This window comes from Cryptotermes secundus, unplaced genomic scaffold (genome assembly GCF_002891405.2).
Source record: "Cryptotermes secundus unplaced genomic scaffold, Csec_1.0 scaffold181, whole genome shotgun sequence".
Lineage (NCBI taxonomy): Eukaryota > Metazoa > Arthropoda > Insecta > Blattodea > Kalotermitidae > Cryptotermes > Cryptotermes secundus.
The window spans coordinates 1,015,744-1,032,480 of record NW_019723906.1 but is presented as its reverse complement, the minus strand read 5'-3'; the positions used below and the strand labels follow the sequence as shown (position 1 = coordinate 1,032,480).

The following is a 16,737-nucleotide window of genomic DNA, read 5'->3' as shown; positions in this document are numbered from 1 at the left end:
CATGATACATTTTATAAACTTTTATTTACCACACTTTTGACTTTAAAAATTACTACAATTTCTGTGTAACTTACCTCCTAGAATTAATGTTTTGGACAAGAAACTTTTTTTCTATTTGGAACATCCAAGATGTGAAAGTGTATCAAAACTTGAACCTGTGTCCTTTTCCAGGATTTCATATTTTACACACCCTACAGCACAGTAAATAAACACCTAAATGTTTTGCATAGAACCAGTATGTGTGTTTAAAATATGTCACATTACAAATTGCATCTGTCAAGTTACAATGAGTTATTAAACCCTCTCATACATACACACAAATATGGGTTTATAAGTTTGAGGCAGTACAAAGACCTTATTTGGTTGATAAGGTCTTTGTATTCAGTTACACTATCCTTATTTATTCTTTCCAATTAAATTTGTTATTCTTTACTTTGATTTATGAATGGCTATATCTGGAGACTTTTGTGATAAACCTGTTGTCTGGTCAGGTAGAAACTTATCTTATGTGATTAGCCATGTGGCATACGCATATGATGAGAGTTAATGGGATACAGTAAAGTTGTCCCACCGCTTAACTAATTAAGGCACCGAGCATAAATTTGACTTATACAGCTTGTGTAAAAGTTACAGTCTATATCATAAAACATACACTATTAAAATTAATAGAAGTACACAGGTCTCTCATTGTTTTAAATTTTTAAAACACATCTGGATAGCTATGACATTACTTCTAACAACACACATTAAAATTCTTTAAGCCTAGCAAACACAGGATCTCAGATCTGACCATATTCTTTGGAATGACATGTATCAGGAGGACTAATCATTCTTTTACAGCATTCACTATATAAATTATAATATGGGAGGGGAAACATAAGGGAAGTTAGAATGAAAACACATTTGGGGATTGTTCTGGGCAAAGGAGTTGAAGCTGGTAAAAATAATCCATGTAAGTGTTGAGGCATGCATTTTACTGATGCACCAGCCAACAGATCTCTCCATTTACTCCTTGGGCTGCTGCTGGAACCACTGTGGAGTCCAAATATGGAAAAATACATAAACAGGTTTCATCTGAACCCTCATATACATACACAGAGGGAATATTTAGCAACTGTGCCAGGGCACATCCTGTCTTTTACACATAAAGTTTTGTGCCCTAATACACACCGTAGCCTCTCGGTGGTTCCTTTAATAAAAACCACAACAGAAACCCCAAAGAAGAAAAACAGTGAAATATTGTCAGGCTGATTGGTGATAACAAAAACATAATCAATCTCATAGGATTAGAGCGTTGGATTGACCAAGGTAATTGAAAGACAAACTCTACACTTCAATGATCATGTCTAGTATGATGATAAGGCTGTAAGTGACTTTTATTTATCACACTTTTTGTAACAGCTATACCAGTCAACTTGGCGTTGAGACAAAGATGGACAAAGGTGGTGTAACACTTGCAAAAAATGTCTGTGTTTCACCTGCTTCACTGCCATTCCTTCTTCTGTCAGTGCACAAAATGCAGCCTGCAGGAAAGAAACACATACCATATCAATATCAATACATATACCAAACAAGTGAGAAGTATCTGCCACATTTCATTAAGGAACTTTCACATAGTATTAAGGTCCATGATTTCATACTATATGTATATAAGGTCATGGCTCAGGATTGGGACCAGTGATGGGCCTTTCAGGTTCCATAACAGGTAACAAATATCTCGGGTAGCTAACCATCTATAAGTTTCTTATGAATGACTCTGCTCCACTGAATGAGGTCAGCTATTAAGACAGTGAATAGCATAAATTCATGAGTCAGGTCTGAGAAATATAAAAAAGTCCCTTAGTACTGGTAATAGTTCAGAATCTCAAGAAATCTGTTTAATATTTTCCCACATCTTATACATTCAATTAATATTGTGACGCGTTACCTTACATCCATCACCGCGACAACCGCTGCAACCAGAACAGACAATTCCATGACAATGAATACATGAAAATTGTGGAGTTCCCGCAGCAACAAATTGTCGTTGAGTAACAATGGATGAGATGAAACGGTGTAATCTATAGGGAGCGTTCCCGAAGCAACAGATTGTCGAACACGTGAGATCAAACCTTGTAGAGGGGTGTCCTCTACTGAGTCTGCAAGCGCCTTATATATAGGGCCTGGCCTCAAATGGAAATTGAGTATTGGAGTATTGAGAATGAGACAATCTTGGGATAGCCACTGCCAGAGACAGTTGAGATCCAACCACAGCCAAGGATAGTTGAGACGTCACATTGGAGTACTGGGTCAGAAGTCAAGTGATACTGCAAGCGATAATAATTGTAAGGTGTGTAAGAGTGAGTGTCCAATAAATGTTCGCCAAATCCAAAACCTATGTGAAGTTATTTGTTGTGTGACATACCCAACACGTGACAATACAATGAATGCAGAAAATGAAAAAGAACAAAAATGTTCTCACTAATACATTCATTTCCTGTGCTGCTGATGCTGCTACTACTACTGTTTTACTGTTTATAAATGCTGCTACTACTACTGTTTTACTGTTTATAAACTAATGTACTGATACTACTACTACTTCTACTACTAATAATTCAATTCAATNATTCAATTCATGTTTATTTACGTGCAATAACTTAACAGCCCAGCGGCCAATTACAAAGTTAGCACGAGTATATAAGGTACAAAATAATTAAAACAAAATACAAATACGACAAATAAATCTGTGAACATAGATCTAAAGAAGACTGAAATATATACATACATTTATGAAATATTACGAATGTTGCTAATACTGTTAGTAACTAAATACTAAGATAAGACACCAGTGAGTGATAGCATAAAATTAATAAAATTAATAACCAGTCAATAAATTAAAACCAATTACATAAGAATAATTAAAGCTAGCCGAGGTAACACATATTTGTAGTGAATGAAAACACTAATCAAGTAACACCGTAAAAGGTTTGGTACATGCTTGTAAAATATGATTCAGAGAAACCGCTCCGTCTGCAAATATGTCGAGATCTTTACCCACCACGTTGGTAGCAAGGGCGCACCTAGAAGAGGGACAGTGTCTTTTTGAGGGACGAACGCTAAAAGTAGAGAAGTCTCGAACATGGCAAGTAGGAACACGAAGACTAGCATTATCCAGAAGGGAGGAGCAGGATTTAAGGCCACGATAAACCTGAATGAAGAAGAGTGCATCAAGAAGAAATAATAATAATAATAATTCCTCTTTTCTACAGCATCCAGTCCAGGTCTGGGGCCAACTGAGCCTCCTCTGCAATTGGTACTGGGGGGCAAAGTATCAGGGGTATGAAGCTGATTGCTCACCTCCATCTAGTGCCAAGATTAAGAATGGCCATGATATATCTCCACCTCCCATACATTTTCACTGTGTTGTCCTTAATTAATTAAGTACAGGAATAACATTAACTATCATGAACACCAAGAAAAAAAATGAAGGACCTCAGTCATGATACCCAGCATTTGTGCTGAGATCTAAACGTGGTACTTGTTATTATTAATGCAACCCACATGGTCTATAAAATCCTAAATTGTTCATTTGTTAATTATTTAATAACACTGTATTAGATGTACAGATTATGAATAATAAGATTAGGTTAAGAGGGTGATTTTATAGAATGAAATGAGAAGAATGGAAGAAGACACAGTAATGGCCTAATTCAAGGCATTGTGACGTGGATGGCGCAATGCTCGTTAAACACCTCCCTTCCACGGTGATGTAATATCATCGGAGCAACTGCCACTGCTACAGTAGCAGACCAGTCAACACTCTGTCCCCCTCCCCCACATGACATAATAGTACTTCCCATTGTGACATAACAAGGGACACCGTGGTTAATACGCAGCAATAAACAATTCTCGGCAGCGTTCACCAGCAACGCCTGTAAACATGACATTACGCAACATGTAACTGTTTTCTGTGTTGTCAGTGCGGAAGCTACATAACGAGAATTACCTGGGTAACCAGTCAGTTTCAGTCTAACCTTTGCCGGAGTGAATGGAAGCAGGAGAAGTAAGTGTGATAATGCAGATGGCAGTGCTTGTGATATTGTGAATAGTGTAAATGTAAGAGTGAGTGGAATAAATTCGCTACATACAAGACGGTGTGAATTTACTTGTCGCGTGCATACCCAACACATGACAGTATTATCGCAGTCACTTAGAAACCCCAACATAAAAATACAGACAAACCTCATAAATAATAATGGTACTCAGGATGTGATCAGACTGTGCATTATCTGAATATATCATCATTCAGCTAACTACATACCTCTCTACAAAGGTTGCTCATATCAGCACCAGAGAAGAGGTTTGTCGTGAGAGCAAGAAACTGCAGATCAACACAGTCACCAAGTGGAATGTGTGCTGTGAGGACACGCAAGATCGCCAACCTAGCTGCATTATCAGGTGGCGGCACATACAGCAGCTTGTCAAAACGCCCAGGTCGTAGCAGGGCATTGTCTAGCATATCTGGGCGATTTGTTGCAGCTATTACTACTACACCCACGTTAATCTGTAATTGCACAAATAATAAATGACATGTTCAAAAAGCATTATATCCTTGACTTCCAAACTTTAAATCTGCTTCCTCCAGACTGTTGTGTTTGTGGGGAACAGCCCAGTTATAGTCTTATAAACATTCTTAACATCTTAAAATTACTGTCGTCTGGGACATGACATCATGCAGATTATTATAGACATTTTGGAGGAATATACTGCTGCCACTTTTAGACTTGTGTTACCTGAAGACGGTTAAGAAAAAAATGGTAAAGCTGTCCCTTTAACAGTCCATGAAGGCACACAGGGGTGTGAGAGGTCACGACTCCCACATCTTCTAGACAATAAGCACACAGATAGCGGTGAGGCTGTCAGCCTTATGCGCCAGCCACCCTTTACACCTAGGAATATTCCTGGTACTCATTTCTGTTAGAGGCTGAGTCGAACCCATGGCCATAGTGCGGTTGGAAGGATTAGGTAAATTGAAAAAATCCACCTCATCAGGATTTGATACCACAACCTTCCAGCTTGCAGCATAGGGCATCAACCATGCTATCACGTGCACCGAAGTGCATTAAAAAAAAAGTAAAGCTATCGCTGTATCAGACCATGAATGTCCATAGGGTTGTGAGACGTTGAGGGTCCCACATTATCTAGACAAGTGACTCAATGATGGCGGTAGGGTTGTCAGCCTTACACCCTGGTCGCGCTTTATTCCCCAGGAAAATTATTTAATTAATTCCCGAGACCCATTTCTGTTAGAGGCTGAGTCGACCCTAGAGCCATAGTGTGGCTGGAAGGATTAGGTCAAGTGAAAAAAATGCAATGACCTCATCGGAACTTGAACCCACAACCTTTTGGCTTGTAGCATAGCCCCTCATCCAACTACACTACCATGTCCCCCCCCCTGAAGTGTGTAATAAAAGCAACTAAAAACATAGACACAATAGAATGGTCACATCATTATATTAACATAAACTGCATCTGCCCCCCCCTCTCTCTCACACACACACAGCATAACATACACATTACACATATTTTTTGTTCCATGTGTTAGACAACCAGGGGATCATCGTTCAATTCCCAAGGACAAGAGATTTTACTCTTCTCCACAGCATCCAGAATGTGTTTTATAAAAGAAGTTGATATATTATTGAGCGTATGTCTGGATAAGAAACAGGGTCGAATGAGTAAAAAGCGAATGTGACCGCGTGTAATTATACAGCCGTGTTCGTACACCTGAGGGTGACCTCTTGAGGTCGAAACATGTAGTGATAATAAAAAACGTGTTGTGTAGTCGGTAAGTTGACTCTACTATTGATCCAGAATGGCTTTGTGAGTTGCTCAGACTCTTATTCAATGGGTACCGAGATCTGTTTCCTCATGGTGAAAACCACCATGACATGAAGCTGATCACTTTCACCTCCATCCAGTGCCAAAGTTAAGAGTGGATGAAGCATGTCTCCACTACACCAGATACCTTCATGGCATGGTGCTAATCAAGCATAAAGACAACTTCACATTTTTCCTTTACATGATGAACAACAACAGAACAAGACTGTATCAAGCCATTTATATAAGAAATCTATTAATAGTTCTTTACATCTGACTACCTGTGGAGGGCAAACAGACTTATTCCCTCTGTAAGTCTTATACATGGTAGACACAGAATCTTGCTGGACACCAATTCCATCCATCTCAGTGAGCAAAGCTGACAATACACGCTCCTGTACCCCTTGTTCCCTGTGCCCTCTGCTGCCAACTAAAGCATCTGTAAGGAAAAAAAGAACAAAAAAGCTACAAGCATGGATATTATTCTGTCGTCTGATTTTATTTAGTACATCTCTGGTTCGTAAGCCAAAGATTTTGGCCGCTCCATAGCTCAAGTGATTAGTCGCTGGCTTCCCACTGCAGCGGCCCGGGTTCGATCCTGAGTCAGGTTAAGTGGGATTTGTGGTGGACAAAGTGGCGCTGGGGTGGATTTTCTCCGAGAACTTTGGTTTCCCCTGCCAATCTTCATTCCACCAAATTCTCCATCATCATAATCACCCGGGGCAGGTACAATAGGCCAAGCAGTGGCAGCCATGCCGAGTGGACTAAGATGGACTCCATCCCCACTATCGAATATTTTTGTACATCTCTGCTCCACTTCAATCTCTGCTGGCAACACACAATTTCCACACATGTCTGCTGGACAAATATATGAATCTCAACACATACTAAATCATATCAGAGCAAATAATGGTGTTTGCCATAGCACAATGAAAGTTCCACTTGAAATGCCCTAGTACTGAATATTTTAACTAAGATTTTCTGCAATCATAATCACAAACATCTATTCATATTACTGCCAGTTGGGCCATCTCATGATGCAGCCTCTCCTCCAGGCTTCTTTACTCCCCATAGACAGCTCTCTTGTATCTGTGGCCATCCTTTTTGTATTCATTTCTCTGTCGTTCCTCACTTGGCCTCTACACTTAGTCATTGTTCTCTGCTTTGGCTGTTTATTCATAATCTTAATTTCTAACATTTTCAAAGGGGCCCTATTTCTGTCCAAGCAGAACACTTTTTCATACCACTGTGTCTTTAAGTTCATCATTCTTTTACTACCTTCAAATTTTGCTATGTTCCAGCTTTCGATTCTAACTTGTGGCAAAATACAGCAAAACTCAGTCTGACAAGCCTGTCAATATACGAGGGTGTCAGAAATTATCCGCACTTTCTCCATAACACATCTTTAGGTTTGTCACACTGCCTCCTATGCATGCACTGTTAGATTTGGTACTACTGTGGTCACGTGATCAAAGTTTTACCTTGATCGCATCATTTTCCTTGATGCTGTGGCAGTGTAAACATGGCCGCTCTGCTAGCAGTGTGCACCAATGATTAACAAAGAATAGTGATCTGATTTTTCTGGTTGGAAGGTGTGTCAAGGGCTGAAATTCATATATGGGTTCATCACTATGAGCCAGAACCCAAAAGCCAGAGTATGGCGTGGAAACACCCGGGATCTAAAACGAAGATGAAATTCAAAACTCAATCTTCCGCGGGAAAGGTGATGCTAACCGTTTTTTGGGACTCAAAAAGGCCTATACTGGAAGACTACCTGGAAAAAGGGTGTATGATCAACAGTGCACGATACAGTGATTTGCTGGCCAACAAACACCGAGACCTATTGTCGAAGAAAGTGTTGTTGCATGACAATGAACACTCACACAATGACGGCCAGACCGTTGAAACCATTAACCATCTGTGTTTCGAGGTGCTGGAACACCCTGCCTATAGTCCAGATCTCGCCTTTTCTGACTATCATCTCTTTGGACCACTCAAAGATGTTTTACGAGGTTTTTGATTTTCTACGGACAAAGAAGTGGGGGAATAGGTGCATAAATGGTTGTGCGACCAACCGAAAATCTTCTTCGTGGACGGAATACGCAAGGTTTTGGACCACTGGACCAAGTGCATCAAAAGGGAGGAGACTATGTAGAAAAATTAAGTACTTGTTCAACCCCTACATTTATATTGTAACGTGTTTGAGTTCGAATCCTGTCGGTCATGTGTGTAAGTCCAATCCCACTTCTGACACCAAATGTAACGTGTTTTGTTACTCAAGACACTGTAGAGATTGTTAATTGGATTATTCAACAACCTACAAGTAACGGCTACAATTAATTATGACAATGTTGCGGGTTTCACAATTTATAACCCTATTCGCAAATCAAATCACTCTACTGTCAGTAGTCTACACGTTTCACAGTATGGGAGCTATACAAGTGTCACTGTGTTACACACTCCCAATTAATTCTCAGTTATCACAAACTGTCACTGATTATCACACTTTTACTCATTCACTGCTGACTGGAGAACTGTCTTCGGGCGCTGATACACTTTAACTCGTTCACCGCTGACTGGAGAACTGTCTTCGGGGATGGCTACACATTAACTCTGTGGGCTGCTGGCTTGACAACTAACTTCGGAGGCGACTATGTTTTAACTTCACTCCATAGACAGTAATATAAGTAGAACAAGAATTTCAATCTTAAAATTAGATTTTAAAACACTGTGCACACGCACGGACTGCGCGTACCCATACGGTGTCGCATGGCCACTCAGTTATACTTTAAAGGTCTCCATATGGTGTCGCTAGGCTCTTAAAGGTTAACAATAACATTAGTTCCCATAAATAATGACAGAGATTTTACTGCATTTTTGCGACATGCAAAGAAACCACAACATACGTAATGCTCACATGAAGTTGTCAACGACATCTCCACCCTAAAATCTCTAAAAATTGGATTTACCTATTTCATCAATGAAGAGGATCGTTGGAGCTCCCAGTCTAGCTCGATGGAACAGTTCACCAATACTTTTCTCCGCATCTCCCACATATGGCGAGTAGAGATCAGCAGCAGAGACAGAAAGGAATGTGACATTCATTGCAGAGGCAAGTGCACAAGCCAAAGACGTTTTTGCACAACCTGGTGGTCCATACAGTAGAACACCTGAAAAAGTATTGGTGATCAAAACTGGACACACAGTCAATAACAGATATCTGCTACATATGTAGAAAGGCATGTTTAATATTTTCTTCTTTTATCCATTCCCTACAGGACCTATATAATGTTTCACTTTAAATAGAAATAAGGAGAGAAAACTGTTTCTGCTACTAACTGAAAATAAACCAGTTAGAGACCAAGAATTTTGATTTACATATGGGAGGTGTCCAACTAAAATTTCAGGTGGGTCGCTGACTAGGATGAATTGAGGCTTTTCATGGTCACCCTCAGTCCCTCCAGGCAAATGTCAGGACTGGACCTGCAATACAGTCATGACCATGTCCTTCCACATCCTTTCCAATTCATTATTCACTAATCATCTTACCACTAATGCACAATCTAAGCCATTAGTTCAGTCAGTGTAATAATGAGTTACAGGTTGGGGTTTAATTCCTGGAAGGGGCAACAGGCTTTTCTCTTCTCTACAGCACCCAAATTGGCTCTGGGGCTCACCCAGCCTCCTATCCAATGGGTACTGGAACTCTTTCCCTGGGGGTAAAACATCCAGGGTGTGAAGCTTACCTCCGACATCCATCTAGTGCTATGATCAAGAATGGTTATTAAATCATGATCCCAGCAACAAATTTCAGTTCACTCAAGATTCCTCCCAGCTTCAGCTGAGCCATGCTACATTCAGCCGGCTCATGCGTGTTGCATCCTGCCATTCCTTAACCACATCCCCACCGGCATTATGCTGACGTCTTTACTGTTATTTCTACCTATGTAGACCACGTGACCTTCCTTCCCTCTCCTGATGTCTCAGAAGGAAGCTTGTGTGCCTGTGCAGTCTGAAGCACTACTTAGTCGTGAGAGGTCGCTTACTGCCCACCAGAGGACTGGAACTAAAATTCTGTTTCAGACATTGTATTCCTAAAGTTTTGTTTGGGACTATGTCTGTCTGGCTGATAAGGGTAAGGCTGCCCAAGGTCGCAATGGAATATATTTTATTCCAGTGCAGTTGTGACTGTGTTCATTTTTTTTTGTATTATTATTATTATTATTATTATTATTATTATTATTATTATTATTATTGCTGAATTTTGGGGTAACCTGTTCGATGGCTTTAATGAAGCTGGTGCAAATGTGGCAGTTTAGTTTTCTATTTGTTACGACTGTCCATAACATGTGATTTAAGTGGGCAATCGCTACTTTGGGTTGTTGTGCCTTGCCCTTTTGGGGTTTTATGCCTTGCTTTTTTATTTCATGTATATTGTGTGTGAGTTTCCTTTTTGTTATGTTGGCTATTAGGTATTGTTATTGTTTGTTTTGAAAGCCTGCATATATGTTATCTCCTCCGTAAATGCTTGGATACCCCATGAACAGCCTGGGGAGCTTGTGAATACGACAACAGAGCCAGAGACGAGGGCTGCTCCTCCTGACTTCTATCTTATGAAGTGCTAGTAGGTAACAGTACGAGAGAGTACGAGTAGTGAGAGTGAGAAGGGGAGGGGCGGTTAACTGGTAGCAGAGTGTGGTTTCACTAAATACTCATACAAATTCCTCTGTCAATTTCAGTGTCTTCAGATTCTCAGTGACTTTCCTGATGGTATGTTCTAAAGTAAAGTTAAAAAGCTACAAGGAAAAGTGTGCCCTTGTTTGAGAACATTACTGCACATTCCAAAACTTTAACTGAGTCACTACAGATTTAAGATGGACCTTACATGAAATGTGTACCTTTAGGCTGTGGAAGTCCAAACTTTGCAAAAGTTTCTGGATATAGTAATGGCCATTCAACAGCAGCACACAGTGACTGCTTAATACTTTCCATGCCACCAATATCTGACAGTTTGGCATGCTGAGTCATAACCACACCTAAACCACCTCTCAATGAGGAAGGCCTTACTCTGGCCAATGAAGCCTGGAAGTCCAAGAGCCATTCTTCTGAACTGTGTGCACTGTTCTGTATCTATAAATGATAAGTGAATGTTAAGAATGGACAGGAAAGTAGAATACAAAGACTCACCATAAATTACAGGTACAAACAGGAGTGAAGAGTCATATGTACGCATAAACCCACCAATGCCCATACGCACAAACACACTCATATACAGATATCGATAAGAACGCTCTCATATGGCTTCAGAAACTTACCTTTACACTTCTGCCTATAAGACAGGAACACCCCCACCCCCCAAATGGTCCTTCATCCACATATAGAGGCATACAGATATACGAATTACTGATTCAATTCTGTGCATAATTTGCACTGTAATTCCTACATCCTGACAATCATCATCAAACATAACCTTCATGTTCCATGAGTTTGTTTGAATTGCATAACATCTGCCATCTTTGGTTTTTCTAATGCCCACCATATTTTAGTAGTATAATTCCAAAATCCGGTCCATACATGGCCTCCAGTGGCATGAAATTCATATCAAAGTTTGTAAAAATCCTTACTTATTTACTTATTGTTTAATTAATTATGCTGTCACTAGGTCAGCCTACATATAGCACTAAATAGGAAGATGATTAGTAAATAATAAATTCAAAAACATCTGGAACAAATCTTAGATTAATTTGTGGTACTACCTCAGCATCTAGCTGGAGAAACTCAGGAAAATCACAAAAAGAAAAACAAAATCTCTCAGAATAACTGGTCTGTGAGCTGAGACATCCATTTGAGCAAATGTTCTAAGGAAAGGGGCAGACATACACATATCTGCAATACTTTTGCATTTCATTAGAAAGTAAGGAAACTACATTAATATAGTAATACTAAATTAGAAGTACTTTCAACCATGGTAGGTTGAAAATGTTGTACATACCTTTCTTCTATACCTGCCGAGAAAAACATCTTGACATAGGAGTGACAGATCAGCTCCAACATAGCCTGGTGTGAGATGTGCTATCCTGTTACACAGCTGGGACTTTTCCTGAATTAAGAGTGGAGACAACAGCACTTCCAGTATCTGCTGCCTCTCATTTTCAGTAGGAACTCCAATGTGCACCTATCACATATATTTAACGGTGTTTGATATGGGAAAGGAAGAAACAGACAGCTATAAAGCTATAAATTAACTGCCCCACCACAGAACTATCTGCCAGAAATGACGGGACTGCTTCGGAGTGAATGTAGCTGCTCAGAGAAGCCCATGACTTCCTCACATTACCTTCAGATGACCAGATTCAAATCACATGAAAGTCTCTTGTTTCTTCTAAACATAGATATATCATATTTGACGTCATGTACTGAAACAAATGCTGTACTATACAATTAACAGCAGGCCATTATCTCTGGCTGTGACAGTTTTAATAAAAATAAGCCAAGCCAATCTAATGTGCTCATGGTAGGCTAAGGGCTATTCAGTATTTACACTTTCCAGCCTTTTCTGTAATTACTGTGGAATTTGTCAAAGGTAGTGCTGGTGCCCAACATAAATATGGAACCGTCAGTTAACACGAGGAGTTCATAAGACTAAATTTCATTGAGAACAGAACGACAATACTAAACCATAGCATGACAAATGTAGGAATAAACGTGAAGAAATTCTATATGAATCACATTCTGATATTCAAACCTTTTCCCTTTGACTTACTCAGGCTATTATTGTTTTAAAAAATAATTAATACCGAAGAATTTCCATCACTTATCACAACATCATTATCAGAACAATGGCAAAAACAAAAGCAACTTGAAAACTTTTGGTATGCACTGTATATACAAAATACCTCTGTCTCCAGTCGCCCTGGCCTGCGTATAGCTGGATCCAGTGCATTTGGTCTGTTGGTAGTAGCAATCACTACAAGTCCTCTTATTTGATCTGCACGATCCAAGAGTGTAAGAAGTTGTGCTGAAGCCCGTGCCTGGTGCGGAGTCAATCCCCCTACACCTCTCCTTGGACACAGGCTGTCCACCTCGTCCAACAACAAAACACAAACCCCTGTGAAGGAAGCAAAAGCAGTTATCTAACTGCTGAAAGCCTTCCTCTCCAATCAGAAATTCTGTACTGTGTTTCAACAATCAACCTGAAAAATCTGCTAAAGTAAAACATTTTAACTGTAATTACTTAATCTTTACCCTGAGCATTTCAAATGGATTTTCCAGCGAATGCTTCCACTAAAACAGAGATACCACTGAAGCTTTTGAAATTTTATCTACTTTCGCTGCACTTCTTATCAACATGAAACAATACTACTATCACACTTTATTATACAGTCATTATCAATGGTGTCCCAATAAATTAGTTACTATTATTTCAGTAAATTAGATAGGTATTTATGGATATCCTGTATTACAATATGAATTAAAGTACCAACATGCTGTACATTTCAAAATGTCCATCAGCACATGGTGATGTTATTCTGAGTGAATGGGCCTTGACAGTTTTCACTAAAATTTATCAATGACATTCAATTTTGACTAACAATGGATAACCTCAACTACCAGGATAGCGCAACTGGTACAGCGACTGGCTACAGGCTGGATGATTGAGGGGTTGAAGTTTGAGTCCCAGAGGGGTCAAGAATTTTCTCTTTTCCACATCATCCAGACCAGCTCTGGGGCCCAACCAGCCTCCTATCCCGGAGTTCTTTCCCTGGGGTAAAGCGGCCACAGCGTGAAGCTGACCACTTACCTCTAACTAGTACCGAGGTCAAGAAAATACGGATCTATACATCCACTCACCCATACGTCTTCGTGGCACAGTGCTTAATTAGTTAAGCACAGGGACAACTTTACCTTTGACTTTTTAGCTGTTTATGTAGCATCTACAGCCATCTTGAAACAGTTCTGCAGAATCTATGGATAATTCTGAATTCCCGCAGCTCCACAGCCTGACTCCTGGAAAATTATACTGTACGTGTTGCCACGCCAATGTACAAGGTGGTTCAAATATGACCGGGACTGATTTAAAAAAAAAAAACATAATTGCCAAACACTTACTTGTACATGTCAGTCTTCAACGTACTCCCCTCCTGAGTCAACATATTTTTTCCAACTTTCTGGAAGCATCCTGATGCCCAAAGAAAAAGACTTGTGGTTAGCGGCGTATCCACTCCCGAACAGTCTGGATGACGGCATCATTGTCCACAAATCGCATGCTTTGCAAGTCTGATTTGAGCCTTCCGAACAGGTAGAAATCACTTGGTGCCAAATCGGGACTGTATGGCGGATGTGTCAGAAGGTTCCATTTCAATTTCCGGAGGGTTTCCATTGTTGTTTTGGTCATATGGGGGTGTGCATTGTCTTGAAGGAAGGCTATCCGCTTTCCACCTCTCTTCCGCTTGGATTGGATCTTTTCCTTCATGTCTGTTGCCAGGAGGTCTGGGTAATAAGCTGCACTGACTGTTCTGGCATCTGTCAGAAAGTCTACATGGATAACCCCCTGCCAGTCCCAGAAGAACGTTGTCATCACTTTTCCTGCTGAACGGCTCCTCCGCGCTCTCTTGGGTTTGGAAGAACTGGTAGGCCGCCACTCGCATGATGATTGCTGAGACTCGGGAATGAAGTAGTGCACCCACGTTTCATTGGTGGTCACTACAGACTTCAAAAATGCATCACCTTCATCTTCAAACTGGTGTAGGAGACGACTGGCAACTTGCATGCGCACCATTTTGTTCACGTCCGTCAAAGTGCATGGTACCCACCGTGCATTCACCTTGCGATAGTCCAGGTGATATTTCACGATGTCTTTTACACTACCAACACTGATGGACAGCATTGCTCCAAGTTCCTTGATAGTGATGCGCCTATTCTCACGAATAAGTGTGTCTGCACAATCAATGTTTGGCTCGGTGACAGATGTTCGCGGCCGACGATCATGTGGTTCATTCTCCACGCGCGCTCTGCCCTCTCTGAAGCACTTACACCACTCAAACACATGGGTCCGTGAGAGAAACTCTTCCCCATACTGTTGTTGGAGTCTGTGGTGAATTTCAGTGGACTGGACGTTTACTCCAACGAGGAATTTGGTCACAATGCGTTGTTCCATGCTCTGTGGTACCTTCTGTACGCTCATCCCTCTAGCAACTCCCAGACAGCACTGAACAGGTTCTAACCCTAACAGGAGGGAGAGTGGAGGTTGTGGCTACAATCTCTCTAGGTCGCACAGCTGCTGCGCAGTGCGGCTTGTTTACAAAAAAATCAGTCTCGGTCATATTTGAACCACCTAGTATTACATTAACAGGAAATAGGACAATACAGAGGAGTCATTCTTGCACAAGTTAATCTGATTTTAGTCTGTAAGTTTCTCTGCACAAAATAATCATACAGGAAATCATTAGGAAGTAAGACTGATATCAGATCAGTGTTCTGTATAGGGAAATAACACACATGGTCGTTACCAATACAGTATGTCACTGGAGGACAACAGGGTGAGCAGACTTAAGGCATGAAATTAATAACCAGTGTTCACAAAGAACAAAGTGTTACAAGCTCCTGTTATGTGTTGCCATTAGGCAGATAATAAAAATGATTCAGTGACCATATGCTCTTGCCCATGCCTCTAACCTCCAAATAAAACTAGTCAAAATACACTTTTACTTCAGGCACATTTACCTTCCTGTGCCAAATCAGATGCTTCCTCAAATACATCTCGCAACCAGCCTTCAGTATCTCCAGGACGAGGGCAGTAAACTTCTGGGCCTTGAACACTCACCAGTACTGCTTCACAGTCTGCAGTCACATTACGAACTAAACTTGTCTTCCCACATCCTGATGGCCCCACCACAAGCACCTACTGAAATTTCAGGGTCTACCAATTTTACTGTTTTCCATCATGCCAGATAATCTATCTAAACATCCAATATGAATAAATGACATATTACACATCATATGCTCAAATTTAATGATTTTCATATTTTCAGAGAGCTGAACTGAAAAGTATGAGAGTGTAAAGAAACATGTATTCCAAAATATTTCAAAATACAAAGTTCTTTCATGTTCTCCTAATACTTGATTTGAGGTTTCCATGGGGGGACTATGAACAGTACTGCCTCCTGGGTTCCAACATTGTGCAGTTCAGGGACAGCACAGTGTTTCAGAAGAACATATCACCAACATCTTCAGGGTTGAAATATAAGCCAAACATGAAACAAGTAGGAGGAGGTGGTAAGTGGAGCTGGCTTCTCGCTTGCCTTACTTTTTGACTCTGAAGATGGTGATATGTTCCTCTGAAACATTGGGCTCTCCCCACCCTACATGGCAATACAGCCCAGGAGCCTGCATTCTGCTATTAATGTTCTGAAGCTGTAGCAGCTCAGTAAAATTATTGGCACTATACAGACTTCTATCTTGAGACTAAAGGTTCTCTCAAAGATGTGTATGAAGGGTACCATCTTCTGGGATGTGATGTTTTGACAGAACGTACTGCTTCCACCTTTAAGGTCAAAGAATGAGCAAAGCAAAGAAGCAGCACTGCTTGCTGTTTGGTCAGCTTAATTTTCAGCCCTGAAGATGGAGACAGTATGCTCTTCCAAAACATCAGCACATTTATTTTCTTTACCACTATGTCCAGAAATGGCTGGTGTAGCCAACAAATCTTGTGTGAAGTGTGGTATTTCTGCCTGTCTTTAATACAATGGACATTTAAATTTGCAATGGATTTGCATCTATTTCTGACATGACCATGATACCAATATAAAACAAGCCTAATAAACAACGACAGCACATTCTAGCTAAGACTTACTTACTCACTCACTCATGGAGTTGAGC

The 16,737-nt window shown here is 40.5% G+C and overlaps 1 protein-coding gene across 4 annotated transcripts in view; it reads right to left on the bottom strand.

Moving 5' to 3' along the window:
* Positions 1-41: 41 nt before the first annotated feature.
* Positions 42-16,737, bottom strand: part of LOC111861981 (spermatogenesis-associated protein 5-like protein 1) — a 24,391-nt gene continuing 7,695 nt past the window's right edge. For all 4 annotated transcript variants that reach the window (XM_023846986.2, XM_023846984.2, XM_023846983.2 and 1 more), the window contains exons 3-10: positions 15,583-15,760; positions 12,756-12,967; positions 11,852-12,034; positions 10,758-10,989; positions 8,829-9,029; positions 6,141-6,298; positions 4,301-4,543; positions 42-1,523 (exon numbers count right to left, since the gene is read on the bottom strand). In XM_023846986.2, the coding sequence (XP_023702754.1) occupies positions 1,377-1,523; positions 4,301-4,543; positions 6,141-6,298; positions 8,829-9,029; positions 10,758-10,989; positions 11,852-12,034; positions 12,756-12,967; positions 15,583-15,760 (1,554 nt within the window). In that variant the 3' untranslated portion in view covers positions 42-1,376. The remainder of the gene's footprint in view (positions 1,524-4,300; positions 4,544-6,140; positions 6,299-8,828; positions 9,030-10,757; positions 10,990-11,851; positions 12,035-12,755; positions 12,968-15,582; positions 15,761-16,737) is intronic.